Genomic DNA, 16,359 nt, shown 5'->3' with positions numbered 1-16,359 from the left:
CGGTTTCAAAAAGTAAAATGAATGACTTTTAAAACGCCGCTGTACGGAGTGGTACACGGACGTAGGGAGAAGTACAGAGCGCCAATAAACCTTAAAGGCACTGCCTTTGTGTGCCGGTCCAATCACAAGACATCTACGGCTTTTCTCATACACAACTGAATGCAAGGCATACTTGATCAACAGCCATACAGGTCACACTGAGGGTGGCCGTATAAACAACTTTAACACTGTTACAAATATGCGCCACACTGTGAACCCACACCAAACAAGAATGACAAACAAACATTTCGGGAGAACATCCGCACCGTAACACAACATAACAAATACCCAGAACCCCTTGCAGCACTAACTTCCGGGACGCTACAATATACACCCCCCTACCCCCCACTTCAACCCCGCCCACCTCAAACTCCTCATGCTCTCTCAGGGAGAGCATGTCCCAAATTCCAAGCTGCTGTTTTGAGGCATGTTAAAAAAATAATGCACTTTGTGACTTCAATAATAAATATGGCAGTGCCATGTTGGCATTCTTTTCCATAACTTGAGTATTTTGGAAAACCTTGTTACATTGTTTAATGCATCCAGCGGGGCATCACAACAAAATTAGGCATAATAATGTGTTAATTCCACGACTGTATACATCGATCGGTTGATATCGGAATCGGTAATTAAGAGTTGGACAATATCGGAATATCGGATACCGGCAAAAAAGCCATTATCGGACATCTTTAATACTAATGTTTAATACGTGCCTTTTAAATAGATGCACTTTATCATGGTCATGCAAAGACTGACATCTCCTATAGCGGGAAGAAGAGCACAGGTGAAACTAATTGACGTGAGTGACGGAGCTCATCTACAAATCCCAGCGGGCCCTCGACAACGCCGAGATACGCGCCTTAATGGAATGTGGCTGTCGTCTTTGGGGGGAGACTTCATTAAAAGGATGCATGCTTTAATGCGCCATTGGGGCAGCACACAAGCCGCCATGATATATGAATACTGCATGAATACAGAAGCATGGATAAATACTGTAATACTGCAACAAACTGATATTAAAAACCACAGAGTAATATCTGAGCTGCCAGTCAGCGTCATAGATGAAATACAGAGTTCTATTTCCTCTGAGATCGGAGACGTTATTAGCAGCTCGCTCAGCTCCGGGCGCTAACCTAACGAGTGGGCGTGGTCCAAACCTTGCCTGAGAGGTGGCGGTGGACAGCTAGCGACTCCCTTTCGCTTCCGGTGCTGATTTGAATGCATCGCCACAGCAACTGGCCGCTCTCTCACACTATTGCTTTTTGCCGCTCCCAGGGCACTTGAAGACACTCTCACGCCGCCGTCACACTTTCCAAAGACACGCGCTATTCTCTCATGTGTCAGCGACATACTTTCTGTTTTGTGAGTTCCGTTCGTGACTCAATGCTTTTATCAATCGCAGAAAAATATGTCGGCATAGCAGCAAATTAAAGTTAAATGAATGTGACACAGAGGAAAGGCAGCCTGATGGCATCACGTTATGCAAACACAAGGCACTTTGATATCTGATATCGGTTTGATATCGGTGGAAGGGGGATTGGAGGATACTGGCCAGTTAAATGTCCTCCAAAAGGCACACATGGTTGATCTTTTCTTCTATTTTAGTCAAGTCATTTACAAAAAGGTAAACATGGTAGGTTATAGGCTACTAGGAGCTAGCAGCTACACAGCAGCAAAGCAATCAAAAGCACACAAGTTAGACCAGGAGTGTCAAGCTCCGATTCATTGAGAGCCACATGGTAGTAATGGCTGCTCTCTTGAAACAATAAATAGTATAGAACATATCCCTTGCCTTATGATATTAATACACAATTATCTGTAGATTTTACAATAGCAAAAATGGACAGCTCATTTGCCAAAATTTTACTGTAAAATGTACAATTTTTTTATAGATGTAAATGGAAAATGGAAAAACGATACCAGTTTTGTTTTTATTTACTGTAAAAATTTGGCAACTGAGCTACCAGTTATTTTTTACTGTAAAAATATGTTTTCCATCCATCCATTTTCTACCGCTTCACCATGTTTCCTTAATATCATTGTTATGTTGTCTATCACCATTGTTGGTATTGTTCTTTCTTCTTACATTGTTGCTATAAATGATTGTTACTGTGTAATAATTATTGTTACCCGTGGTAATGCCCCCATGATATAACATTTGTATTATCATTCTTAAACAAAGTAACAGAGAAACTCAATGTATAAATCACTAAATGGAGTACTGGGGGTGGGATTAAATAAATTATCTTCTTCTCACTCCCATTCAGGCAAAACTGGATCATCATGCTTACATATTGTACATTACCTTTTGCATTCTCCATACATCCATTTTCTACTGCTTGTCCCTTACGGGGCTGGGGGGGGTGCTGGAGCCTATGCCAGCTGCATTCGGGCGGAAGGCGGGGTATACCCTGGACAAGTCGCCACCTCATCGCAAGGCCAACACAGACAGACAACATTCACACTCACATTCACATACTAGGGCCCATTTAGTGTTGCTAATCAACCTATCCCCAGGTGCATGTCTTTGGAGGTGGGAGGAAGCTGGAGTACCTGGAGGAAACCCACGCAGTCACGGGGAGAACTCGCAAACTCCACACAGAAAGATCCCGAGACCAGGATTCAACCCAGGACCTTTGTATTGTGAGGCACACGTACTAACCTCTGGTCCAGCATGCTGCACGCTTTTGCATTATCCATCCATCCATTTACTACCGCTTGTCCCTTTCAAGGTCGCGGGGGGTGCTGGAGCCTATCTCAGTTGCATTCGGGCGGAAGGCGGGATACACCCTGGACAAGTCGCCATCTCATTGCAGGGCCAATACAGATAGACAGACAACATTCACACTCACATTCACACACTAGAGCCAATTTAGTGTTGCCAATCAACCTATCTCCAGGTGCATGTCTTTGGAGGCGGGAGGAAGCCGGAGTACCCGGAGGGAACCCACGCAGTCACGGGGAGAACATGTAAACTCCACACAGAAAGATCCCGAGCCCAAGATTAAACCCAGGACCTTTGTATTGTGAGGCACACATACTAACCCCTGGTCCCACCATGCTGCCCCCTTTTGCATTATATTAATTCATATTATTATATGTTGTCTACCTTGTACTTTTTCTGTGTCATTGCCAGAAATAAACTAATAAATGAAATGAAATGAAAGTGTTGTCACTCGCAACTTTCACTGGCCCCATGGCAAATTATTTTGCAGTCGTATTCATAAAAAATAAAATAAAAATAAAATTAGAAAATAAAGCACAGAGACTGAGTCACCACAGCGTGGGATTAATTAGGATTGGGATCCCATTGTCAGGCTTGTCACTGACAGTTTGGTTATGTTTTGGTTTGTGTTTTATTTCCTGTAAGCGCTCTTATTTTGGTTCCAGTTCCTGCACGTCTCCCTGAGTGCTCGTCTCCCTCACCTGTCCTTGATTGGCAGCCTGGCACACCCGGTGGCAATTGCCAATCAGTCTACTATTTATACCTACCTCGTATGTATGCTGTAGACTGTTTGTTGTCTATACAGTTTTCCTTAAAATCCTGTTGCCTGTCCCCTGCTTTCCTGGTATCCTGGTTCGTGTTTTCCCCGCATTTTTTACATTAAAGTCATGTTTTCCTGCATCAAGCCTGCCATTTCTGCATCTTGGTGTTCGTCACCAACACTCCCTGACACCCATGGAATGGCACTTGGGCAAACGGACTAGTTTATTCCCCGTACAATAACCGAGATGGTATACAAAAAGCTAGGCAAAATGTTGTCAAAACGGCGTGCGAAAACCATGACACAACTAAACTTGTTTTTTTTGCTGCCTGATATACATTCAATAATATGAATATGTGTTTGTTTTTAATGACGAGCATGCAGGATGTTGTCCAGGCCTGGTTGATGGTTTTGTAGAAAGAAAAGGTCACTGATCGACAAATCAGAAAGTGAATGAGTGACGCACATCATACTTCCATCCTTTATTGCCACACAGAAATAAGTCCTGTGGTAATGTAGGGAAGAGTGTCGACATCTGCATGGCAGCATGGGGGCGTGGGGGGCCCTAAGGCAAAGAAGGGGTCTGGTGTTACGTAAAAGAAACAAAAAATAACAGCAGCGGTGCAGCATCAGCATCCGTGATGGACGCACTGGTTATAAATAGGCCGCCCACGCAGGTGGCCGACACCGGCGAGGAGATTTGTTGTATAAACGTTCACGCTGAAATGGAAGGGAGCGAGCGAGAGGCGCCGGTTTAAGTCGCTGGCGTCTTCTGGAGCCCTCGCTACCAACGTTGCACTCAGCATCCTCGCTTTCTCTCACCCTCTTCCTACTTTTTATCCTCTCCCTTTTACTGGCATCCTTTGAATTGCTTCTGTACCCACGTAACATCTCCAGCTCCTCGTGATGTGTGCGTGTGTGTGTGTGTGTGTGCGTGTGTGTGTGTGTGTGTGTGTGTGTGTGTGTGTGTGTGTGTGTGTGTGTGTGTGTGTGTGTGTGTGTGAGAGAGCCACGTGTTGCCATGGCAACCTCACAATAGGCCTTTTAAAGCTAATAAGTGGAGAGAGAAAGCGCGTGTGGGGAGTGTGGAAGGTTATAAAATAGAGAAAAATGAGAAGAAAGCATGGAGGAAAAGACGAAAACATTTCATTTATACATTACTCTTTTCTCTCATTGCATTAAAAAGATATCTACTTTAGGATGGCTTCATTTGTAAGACCAAAGCAACAGGTGGCACTCTAACCCCCAGCCGGAAGAGTCAGTCAGAAGCCTGAAAGAAGCGATTTCCTTAAAAAGTCAAGAAAAAGAGATTGACTTTCATTATACAAAACATGCCAAGGAGAAGAATCTGGTTCCAAAAATCATGTTTCCCCATCCGATATTGAGATCGGATATTGGAATGATATCAGCAAAACGAAAAAAACAAAAACAAGCTTCGTCTTGTATTTTAATCAAGTCATGCACAAAAAGTAAACATAATAGGCTATAGGCGACTAGGAGCTAGCAGCTACACAACAGCGAAGCCCAAAGCCGAGTTTCTTAACATGGAGATATTCTCACTACTTTTCTTTTGTCGACCACAAAGAAAATAACATTTCAGTTAAATGTAAGTTGTGTCTTGGATCAAAGATCCTATCATAGCAATTCAAATCTGCTGAAACAGCTACAAAAGCAACATGCTTCTACGAAGCTAGTAAAGAGATACACACTTCACCTCCTAAGCAACAGCGGCTGGATTTTAACTAGGCACTGCGCACTGAAGGTACACACACGCTGTCAATTCTCTTATATACTGTTGCTCTTTCATTCTAGACTTCTAGAGTGTTTGATTATCACATCACTCTAAATGTATAGACTATAAAGTTCACAAACATAAAGAGGGATGCTAGTGGGCCAGGCCAATCTTTCCTTATCTCTAAACTAAAACTGGGGAAATGTGTAGTGTTCTGGGCGTCAGATATGATTTTATTTCAGAATTCTTTGAGAGAAAAAAACGCCTGGTTAGGCTTTGTGTATGTAGTGTGTGCCTTCTTTGGTTTACAGCTATGTTGATATTATGCTGTTTGTTACTTACTGTATGTATGTTATGTTGCAGCTATTTAAAATACTTTTGTCAATTTGTTCTGGCCTGAAACAAATTGGCCCTTTGAAACATATCTTTGTCTTTGTGTGTTGTATGTAGACCACATTGCTTAGCAGAGTTCAGTGATGCAAATGCATGTCAAGTTGATCAACACATTGTATTATTCTCCAGTGCAATAACAGTACTGAAGTGAAGGCTAAAAGGGCATTAAAGGTGGCCTTAAAAATAATAATAAAATGAAATATATAAGTAACAAAATAGTTACTTTTTACAGTAACGCATTACTTTTTGGTGTAAGTAACTGAGTTAGTACCTGAGTTACTTTTGAAATAAAGTAACTAGTAACTGTAACTAGTTACTGGTTTTCAGTAACTAACCCAACACTGCTCTTCTATTCCTGAACCGCTGTATACAAAAGGTTGAAAATATGTCAACACATGCGCCCCCTACTTTGTTGCCCGCGCTCTTAGTTTTCTGATAAATACACCACATGGTGGCGCTGTTATTGTAACCCATAAGCATTGTTGACTTACTCACACACCGTTCTAAAAAACACACGCTATAACTTTCGGGTGTTTAGCCAACTCACTGGAAAAACTGGTATACGCTTTTAGTGGACCGACAAAGTACACGTGTGTCAGATTGTGTGAACAAAGATGGCCGCTGTCAATCAAAAACGTCTTGACAGACTTAGCAACGACAGGAAGTCATTAGTGACTGATTTTTTTTACACGCAGGCTAGCATGTCGAGTAGTTTCAAGTTTTCACAATACCATATTACGATTACAACAGTAGTGAATATCCATTTAAGGATGATGGTAAGTGAAAGGGTCCCCCAGATAAGCTAGAAGAAGCTTTTGGCAGAGGGTCCAGAGGTCAGTATATGCATGGAATTCTGAGACACAGTGGCAAGCACAAAAACGCGATATGACAAACACAAAATAGGAGCACAAAAGCAAGCATACACATACATACATACATACATACATACATACATTCAACCACGCACAACCCAACAGTAGTCTACTCCGAAGCCACATGTGACAATGCTAATCCTCTAAAGGAGCACTAGCCATTCACATGAGGCATTAGACATAGGTGGTTAATAGGTATGATTTCAGTTTCTTTTTGAAGTTGGAGAATGAATGCCGCATCCTGAGGCTCTCATCAAGCCGGTTCCAGATCTTTGGTCCCCTGCATACAACACTTCGAGCAGTACAAGCCAGTAGACGATGATTACCTGATATCAGGTCAAAGTTACGAGTGTTGTGGGCATGCTGGGGACGATAGATAGGAACCAAGCTACAGCTATGTCTTCCCAAGCATTTTGACCACAACCCTTCGGGGGCGCCACGATTCAACTCGCCGTGAGCACATGGACTGACCTCAGACCGACTTCCTGTCAATCACTAGCAACTTCCTGTCACTTCCTGTGCGCTATTAAAAAACCTCAAAGACAACAGCGCTGCTAATGCTGTTTATAATGTTCTAAAATAGGATGCGTGCTTCAATGAGAAGATGATAGAAGGCTTCAATCATTGTGTGTGTGTGTGTGTGTTGTGTAGGAAGTGTGTGTGTTGTGTAGGAAGTGTGTGTGTGTCAAGCACAAGGCAGATGAAAGTCTTTAAGACATCTGAACCCCCCCCCCCCCCACACACACACACACACCAGGTGAGACTCTTCATCTATCGATCAGCGGTTGCCACTTTGCCATGACAACAAGAATTCTCATCGCTATGGCAACATGAGAGCAGGTCAGTAGGAAAAGGACCAAAGAGAAATGAATGTGGGAGGAAAGGAAACTGAGCCAAAAGACGTCACAAGACCCTAATTTGTGCTTCCTTGTTACCTCCACCCAAGGAAGAGTTCCATCGTCTTACCTGCGAGGGGACAGTCGTCGTTGGACCCGGCCGAGTCCTGGTCCTGGTCCTGGTCCTGGTTGGGGCTAAAGGGGGGGCTGGCCGGGGGGCTGGTGCTGAAGCTGGCATACCCCAGGGAAGAGCTCACCTCGCTGGGCTCGCAGCTGTGATTGACGGTCCGCTGGACGTCCAGCGATGAGGACAGGGAGGTGCGCTGTTTGGGCTGGAGGGGATCAATGATGACTGATCGATTAAATCCTCATCACTGGATGTTGATTGATTACTCATTTATTACATAAATACATGTTCACTTTTACTTGCTCGGTTATAACATGAAATAACAGCATGTTCTTCCAACAAGGATTTTGTTCCAATTAATGTTTTTTTTTTTTCTAAACGCGCATGTGTGCGTGTGTGTTTGTGTGCGTGCGTGTGTGTGTGTGTGTGTCTCTACATTCATTAGTGCCACTTTAATTGGCCATGACGTGTTCATTAGTCCAACGCCTGTTCTGATTGTCAACGGTAGCTTCATCTGGACCGACTGTGTGTGTGTGTGTGTGTGTGTGTGTGTGTGTGTGTGTGTGTGTGTGTGTGTGTGTGTGTGTGTGTGTGTGTGTGTGTGTGTGTTGATGTAAATAAAGCCTCTTAATGAGCCAAAAGAGCTGACAAAAGCATTGGAGTCATAACACTGCAGGGATGCCACGAAGGCGTTAATACGATGAAGGGATGAACTTGTTAAACATGTGTACTCACGCACGCACACACCAGCGCGCGAAGAGGCGTTTCTAGCGCAAACACACACACTCAGCCGATAAGTGATTAATAAGCGCAAAGGCGTTCAATAGTGCTAAAGTCACCTGTGGTCTCACTTTGACTGCAGATGTTGCTCATTTGCTGGTGAAAAGGAAGTTTAATTGCACACATTTCAGTGTTGTTGTTGTTTGTGTTTTACGTCAACTGTGAACTAATTTTTAAAGCCCCGACCAGCTGACACAGCAAATTTCCTGTGTCGGATTCCATGTACTGTACAGTCTAATGTTCACCAATTAGGGTTGTCTCGAGACCAATATTTTGATACCCCAGTATCAAAATGCATTTCGATACTTTTCAAAATAAAGGCACCACAAAAAAAAATGATTATCTACTCAATTTCAACAGAAAATCTTATGATCCATTAAACATATGTTTCTTCTTGCAATTTAGGCATTAAATAACATAGTGAATATACTAGTAGACGACTTTTCTTTCAGTAGTAAGTAAGCAAACAAAGGCTCCTAATTTGGTTGCTGACGTATGCAGTAACTATTGTGTCATTTCTCATTCTTTTATTTTGTCAAAATTATGAGGACAAGCAGTAGAAAATGGATTATTAATCTATTTGTTCATTTACTGTTAATATCTGCTTACTTTCTGTTAAAACACGTTTTATCTACACTTCTGTTAAAATGTAATAATCACTTATTCTTCTGTTGTTTGGATACTTTACATTAGTTTTGGCTGATACTACAACTTTGGGTATGGATCCAATACCAAGTAGTTACAGGATCATACATTGGTCATAATTAAAGTTCTGCTGTGTACAGGGACATATTTCCTGAGTTTATAAACAATAAAAAAGACAAAAGATTTGATGACTAAGTTTACACTGCAGGCCAAAGTGGCCCAAATTGTATTTTTTTTAGATCAGATTTTTTCCAGCTGAAGGTTTACACTGCAAGTAAAATGTGATCTATATCAGACTCCAGTGTAAACGCGTACAGGCCCCAATGTGGCCTCGACGTCACTTGCATGCGCACTCAATAAGGTGAAAACAAGGAAGTTGCTGCTAAAACTACAACATTTTAATAAATTCGGCACACCTTAAAAATTAGTGTTTCTTTACGTGTAAGTAAATTAAAGTAATGTAATGTATAAATGGATGTATATAGTGTAATATATTTGGGAGTGTTGTAATCTTTTATGGCTGTTAAGTAGAGGCAACGCGAACATCAGCGTGGATATACGTTAGTTAAATTTTTCACTTCGCTGACATAAACAACTTACGCATTTTACGTAACATGTAAGCAAATACGCCAGAACGTCAATTCCGGTCCTTCAAAAATCGCTATTTCTTAACAATCCAAACATCCATCCATCCATTTTCTACCGCTTATTCCCTTCGGGGTCGCGGGGGGAGCTGGAGCCTATCTCAGCTACAATCGGGCGGAAGGCGGGGTACACCCTGGACAAGTCGCCACCTCATCACAGGGCCAATCCAAACATATATTTATATATTACATATAGCCTATTATTTGCACACTATTCACAAGTGATGCACAGAAAATTTGGCCGTCATAAATAGGCTTTGCTCACCAAAACCGGATGTTGTGATGAAATATCCATTTTCGCGGGTGGGATGCGTTATTTCCCCGCGCACACGAGTGACGTAGCTCGCCCACAGCAGACGAAAAAGTCAAATACGGGTCGCATTTTGTTTAGAATGAAGTCACATTTGAAAAGATCAGATTTGAATTGGATTCAGGCCTGAATCTGATCTCAAAAGATCAGATTTGAAGCACTTTGAAGCGTTTAGACTGGCAAATACAATCTGATCCGTGTCACTTCAGGGCAAAAAAAAAAAATCAGATTTGGTGTGCAGTGTAAACGGAGCCATCGATAATAGAAAATCGATGTAATCATTGTATTATCGACTATATACTTCTCTTGTACTTTGTATCGTTACATTTGATAATTGTATAGATCCACCGTTTTGTTCACATTCAGGAGCGCAAGATTGCTGCTAGCGGTGAGCTATTGTATCCTCCTACATGTTTAGCTATTCCTTGTCCTGCAGGGATGATACTTGTCAGAAACATAGTTTATTTGTCGCCATGGCGGCGAGGATTAGTAATTTGGAAATAGCTAAAACACTGTCTGTTGACCCATGTTAGCGGCGGTGCGTCATCAGGCGCATTAAAAAGAAAAACGTACCGGTATTTTCAAACATACTCAATTAGCACGGTTATACCGAACAACCCTTTTAACAATGAATTCAAAACACATTTTACATAGAACATAGTTTCATATCCAGAAAACAAAGCGCAATACGTATAAATGATGAATAAAATACATTTAACTTTCATTGCAGACTTGTTGTCAATGTCAGAGATGAGCGAAAAGGGGGAGGGGAGTAGAGAGCCACACACCTTTGTTCTGTACTACAAGTGCTTTCTTAAATTCAAGTGATTCTCACCTTCTTTAGCTTCTGCTGTGCATCTTGGTTCCGTGTATTTGCCCTGTGTATTTGGTCGGTGTTTTTGCACTACTGCTTTGCTCTGTATCATTGCTCCGCATCTTGACTCCATGTATTTAGTCCGTGTGTTTGGTCCGTTGCTTCAAGTCTTGTCTCTGTGTCTTTGCTCTGCATCTTGGCTCAACATTTTTGCTCCATGTATTTGGTCTCTGTGTTTGCGCCATTTCTTTGCTCAATGTCTCAGTGCCTTTGCTCCTTATTTTTGCGCCATTTATGTGCTCCATGTCTTTGCTCCACATATTGGCTCCATGTCTTTGCTCCATGTTTTTGGTGTGTTGCTCCACGTCTTTGCGCCGCATCTTGGCTCTGTGTCTTTGCTCCAAGTCTTTTCTCTGTGTTTTTATTCGCTCCGTTTCTTTAGCAATGTTTAGGCTCTGCCTCTTTGCTCCACATATTTGCTCTGTATCTTTGCTCCCCATCTTGGCTCCATGCATTTGGTCCGTTGCTTCATGTCTTGGCTCAAGGTCTTTGCTCTGCATCTTGGCTTGACATTTTTGCTCCATGTATTTGGTCTGTGTGCTTGCGCAATTTCTTTGCTTAATGTCTATGCTCAGAGTCTTTGCTCCTTATTTTTTCGCCATTTATTTGCTCCACGTCTTTCTTCCACATATTGGATCTTTGTCTTTGCTTGATGTATTTGGTCCATGTTTTTGCTCTATTTCTTTTCTCTGTGTCTTTGCTCCACATCTTGGCTCCATGTTTTGGTTTGTTGCGCCAGGTCTTTGCGCCGCATCTTGGCTCTAGGTCTTTGCTCAATGTCTTTTCTCTGTGTTTTACCGCCATTTATTCACTACATTTTTTTAGCAGTATTTTGGCTCTGTCTCTTTGCGCCACACATTTGCTCTGTGTCTTTGCTCCGTGTATTTGCCCATGTTTTTTTCTCCAGGTCTTGGCTCACATCTTTGCGCCACATCTTTGTGCCATTTCTTTGCTTAGTGTTTTTGCTCCGCATCTTTGCTCCACATCTTTGCACACAACTTTTTTTTGGCACCATGGTAGATTATTTTGCAGTCATACTAAATTTAAAAAAAGCACAGTCACCAACACGTGGGCTTCTTTGTTTTGGCACTGGATTCGGCGCAATGATATGTGGGCAGACTAGTTTGTTACGTGCAATAATTGGCCGTATGATAAACAAGACGATATACAAAAATCACGCAAGCAAAATCCCACCCAAATCATGCGCAGCTACTTTGAATATGGTTTGGTCACTTCCATGTACGCTAACGGGTGTTGTGTGCACGGAGAAGTTTGTTGTTCCGTCTTTTTGAGTTCAAATTAAAAGGAACTTTTAATATTATTGTCATTCCCGTCCAATGACTTTTGTAAGACAAGATTTTGGGCGACAACCACAACCAAAACTAGACTGCAGCAAAATGGGCACCCGTCACTCATGCGCATCAAACTCCATGCTCGCAAGGATGGTCAGTATTCACTTGGTGGTTTTGATTCTGCGCTTCTCCTTGTACTGTCACCAGGTTTCCATGGTACTTCACACAAGTCCACCTCTTCTTCTATAATGCATGTTTATTCTTCACTGCTGTTTTAGCGGGCTGCTGCTGCAGAGGGACACGTGATGGAGCGGTGAAATTAATTCCAAGGGTCTAATTTAGAGCAATAAAAGTGATTATACGAGCGTCAAGCAGAGCGAAGGCCCCGCTGGGCACCGCGTGGGACCTGTCTGCGTTAGTTAACGGTCCAAAGATAGAATCAGCGATGATGAGGAACTCAAAAGAGGAAAGGAACCATAACGTCATTTTTTAATCTTATTGATGATGTTTTCACAAGCATACATGAGTGATTATTATGAACGCCATTGATGGACTAGAGCAGGGGTTCTTAAAACGTTTTGACCTCGGGGGCCCAACTTTTTCACTACAGATGGATTCAGGGCCCCCTCAAACATTAACACTGAATTACTATTTTTACTCTTGATTTTAATAATTTAATTAATCATATCTAACCTACTTACTGTTTAAATATTAATCAAATATACTGCAAAAGAAGGGTTTAAACCTGATGAAAAATACATTTACATACAATTACGCACTGCTAAACTAAACTAAATTAATAATAATTATTAATATATGTTTCTTAACTAAACTGTCAATAAAATTCAAGTGCAAATTAAAATACAGCTTCACCACTTTAGTCGTATTTTTTGTGCTTAAGAAACTTCTCTATGACCTTAGCTCCAGACTTCTTCTGTTTGTTTGATATTGTCATTACTGCCACAAGTGGTGGAAAAGTGTATTACAACTGAGTACCGCTGTGGCCCATACACACCACAGGTGAGAAACACATATTTTTGGCGGCCCTCAGGGGGTGCTCGCTGCCCAACAATGGGCCCCGGTTAAGAAACACTGGACTAGGCAATGTCATGTCTGCAGAAGGAAGAGCTGAGATCCCTGTGTGGAAAATGTGGAACCACCATAAATGTGGGAACGTTGGAACTTGGATTTTTCGTTCTTCTCCAAATGTTCATTAAAATGTTGCTCCAGTGCATATCAAACTAGTCCGTTCGTCAAAGTACCATCCCGTGGACTTGAGTACAAACAAAGAATCCCAAATGTTGGTGACTCAGTTTCTGTGTTTTTTTTATTAAGTACGACTGCAAAACCTTCCACCATGTGGCCAGAGAAAGTTGCAAGTGCCAGCACTTTGATGAAGAAGGTGAGAAACACTAATGGATTAACAAATAAAGAACTCGCTGCAAAGTACATAGTCAACAAGTCTTCAATAGAGTTAAAAGTCATGTTAAATGTTCATTTATGCATTTCATTCATCATTTAGATGTATTTCACTCATTCTGCATGTAAATACCTTGCCGCAAAATGTGGCATTCCGGGAACATTTTAGTATAGTCTGAATGCTGTAAATAAGATGATTGTTTTGAGATTGGAATATTTGGAATTGGTTGAGAAATAGGGAGGTTTTGAGTCGACAAAAAGTGACACGCACAATAAAGTCTTGCTTGTAGTAACCCTTCACTCCTCCGCAGGCAACAGTGACATTTATGCTTCTGGAGTTCTGACATTATCAGACGACTCGATTATGACTGACATATACTGAAAAATGATGTCGGGAATTGTGTGTGTGTGCGTGCGTGTGTGTGTGTGCAGGTGTCTCAGCTGCATGTAGGTGGATGCTGTGATGCTCAATAATGCATCACTTGCCTCTACAATCATTTCTGTGTGTGTGTGTGTGTGTGTGTGTGTGTGTGTGTGTGTGTGTGTGTGTGTGTGTGTGTGTGTGTGTGTGTGTGTGTGTGTGTGTGTGCGTGCGTGCGTGCAATTACCTGTGGGCGGATGACTCTTTCAATGTTCTTCAGGGCCGTGTCGGGGGAGGGGGGCGAGCAGTCTGGAGTGGGGCCCGTAGAGTGGTTTCCATGGTTACCGTGCTCCCCCTCATTGGCTCCCGCTCCATGGGACAAGTGACCTTGCAGGGAGGAGGAGAAAATATGTTTTTTTGTTAGTTGTTTGCCGTCAAAGGTCATTAGAAATATTTTTGGGGAGCCATGAAAGTCGACACATTTTGGAAGAAAAAAACACTGAAAAAGTCTTAGATTCAAGATGGTGTTTTTGTGTTATTATTTATGGCATGGTGCAAGCATAAGGATGCAGTATATTTTATTTATTAGTCATTTTTAGTTTTTCATTGCATTTAGGTTTGTAGCTAAATGTAAAAATGGTGCTACCAAAAGTGGCAGCTGGTTGCAGCAGCTCCTTTGTGTTCTTTAATGTTTCCCTCTTTTTTTCATGTGTTTTTTACCTTTTGGTTTTAAACCCAGAAGATATTTTTGTTGTATTATTTACCTATGCATGGTGCAATCGTACGTGTGCTATATCTATTATTCATCACACATTTTTGGTTTTCCATTGCGTTTTATTTTTGTAGCTGTATGTAAAAATGGAGCCGCTAAAGCCGCTTGATGCAGCTCTGTAATCTTCTATGTCCTCATTTGTGCTTCCCTGTTGTTTTCATGTGTGTTTACCTTTTGCTTTCAACCCCCTTATGACTGCACAATGACAGGTTTACATTTGTGTGACTTTTGTGCTACTTGTAATACTTTTTTTGTGATCTTTTTGAATCTGTACTGCAACCACATAATTTCCCCATTGTGGGATAGATAAAAGTCCATCCATCCATCCATTTTCTACCGCTTATTCCCTTTGGGGTCGCGGGGGGCGCTGGAGCCTATCTCAGCTACAATCGGGCGGAAGGCGGGGTACACCCTGGACAAGTCGCCACCTCATCGCAGGGCCAACACAGATAGACAGACAACATTCACACTCACATCCACACACTAGGGCCAATTTAGTGTTGCCAATCAACTTATCCCCAGGTGCATGTCTTTGGAAGTGGGAGAAAGCCGGAGTACCCGGAGGGAACCCACGCAGTCACGGGGAGAACATGCAAACTCCACACAGAAAGATCCCGAGCCCGGGATTGAACCCAGGACCTTCGTCTGTCCTACCAAATTTCAAGAATGTTTTTGGCGCTGTGCTAAATTATTTAAAATATAAAAATATATAGACAATATATCAACTCACAACATTAATTAAGGGCAGTAAAGCAAATGACGTTATGTTATCTGTAGAAGCACATATATGAATATAAAACAATTTAATAAACTAAATTAGTCAAAAAAAATAAAACATAAAAAAATAAGGGGACAAAACATTTGTAAAATTATAATAGAAAAATAAAAGGAAAAAAAAAATTAATTTAATTCGCTAATTTTTATTCAGAAAGTTATTTCACTCAGGAGGAAATTTAAAAAATACTTTTAATAAAGACGAAGGTTACTTTTATAAAGTGCTAATTACAAGCACTTTTCTAAACTTGAATTGGAAAATTGAAAAAAATAACCGTTTTAACAGTAAGGGTTGTTTGCAACATGGACACAGATGCCTCGAGGGCGCCAACTTTCCAATGTATTTTCCACAGTATATCCCGCCCTCTTACAGCTTCCCGTACGTAATAATATAATCACATACTTTCATAACACATTCATGCGCATTAGCTTTAGGGTGTTGTTAGCTAATATTATCAATTTGGATAGCTAGCGTTAGCCGTCATTGAATGTATACCGTATTTTTCAGACTATAAGGCGCACTTAAAATCCTTTAATTTTCTCAAAACTCGACAGTGCGCCTTATAACCCGGTGCGCCTAATGTACGGAATAATTTTCGTTGTGCTTACCGACCTTGAAGCTATTTTATTCGGTACATGCTGAAATGATAAGTGTGACCACTAGATAAGAGATACGTGTGGACTGCAATGGGATGGCAGTCACACATAAGAGATACGTGTAGACTGCACTATGACTCAAGCAAACAACACCAACATTTTATATGCTCCATTGAAAATATAGAACATTACACACGGCGCTCAAAAATCTATCAAAATGTTTTAGCAACTGACAGAAAGTGGCTTGAAGGTGGTCTGTAAAACATAATCTATGCAACATTTTGACCAAATAACCACCATCACATGTTATGTAGACCAGTGGTCCCCAACCACCTTGCCGCGGCCCGGTACCGGTCCGTGGATCAATTGGTACCGGGCCGCACAAGAAATTGAAAAATAAATAAATA

The 16,359-nt window shown here is 41.6% G+C and overlaps 1 protein-coding gene across 6 annotated transcripts in view; it reads right to left on the bottom strand.

Moving 5' to 3' along the window:
- Nucleotides 1-16,359, bottom strand: part of anks1b (ankyrin repeat and sterile alpha motif domain containing 1B) — a 261,822-nt gene that overhangs the window by 119,204 nt on the left and 126,259 nt on the right. For all 6 annotated transcript variants that reach the window (XM_061959543.1, XM_061959540.1, XM_061959542.1 and 3 more), the window contains exons 13-14: nucleotides 14,057-14,196; nucleotides 7,488-7,689 (exon numbers count right to left, since the gene is read on the bottom strand). In XM_061959543.1, coding sequence (XP_061815527.1) covers nucleotides 7,488-7,689; nucleotides 14,057-14,196 — 342 coding nt within the window. The remainder of the gene's footprint in view (nucleotides 1-7,487; nucleotides 7,690-14,056; nucleotides 14,197-16,359) is intronic.

The sequence above is a fragment of the Nerophis lumbriciformis genome, linkage group LG05 (genome assembly GCF_033978685.3).
Source record: "Nerophis lumbriciformis linkage group LG05, RoL_Nlum_v2.1, whole genome shotgun sequence".
NCBI lineage: Eukaryota > Metazoa > Chordata > Actinopteri > Syngnathiformes > Syngnathidae > Nerophis > Nerophis lumbriciformis.
Note: the sequence above shows the minus strand (reverse complement) of the source record. Positions and strands in the feature narration are given on the sequence as shown.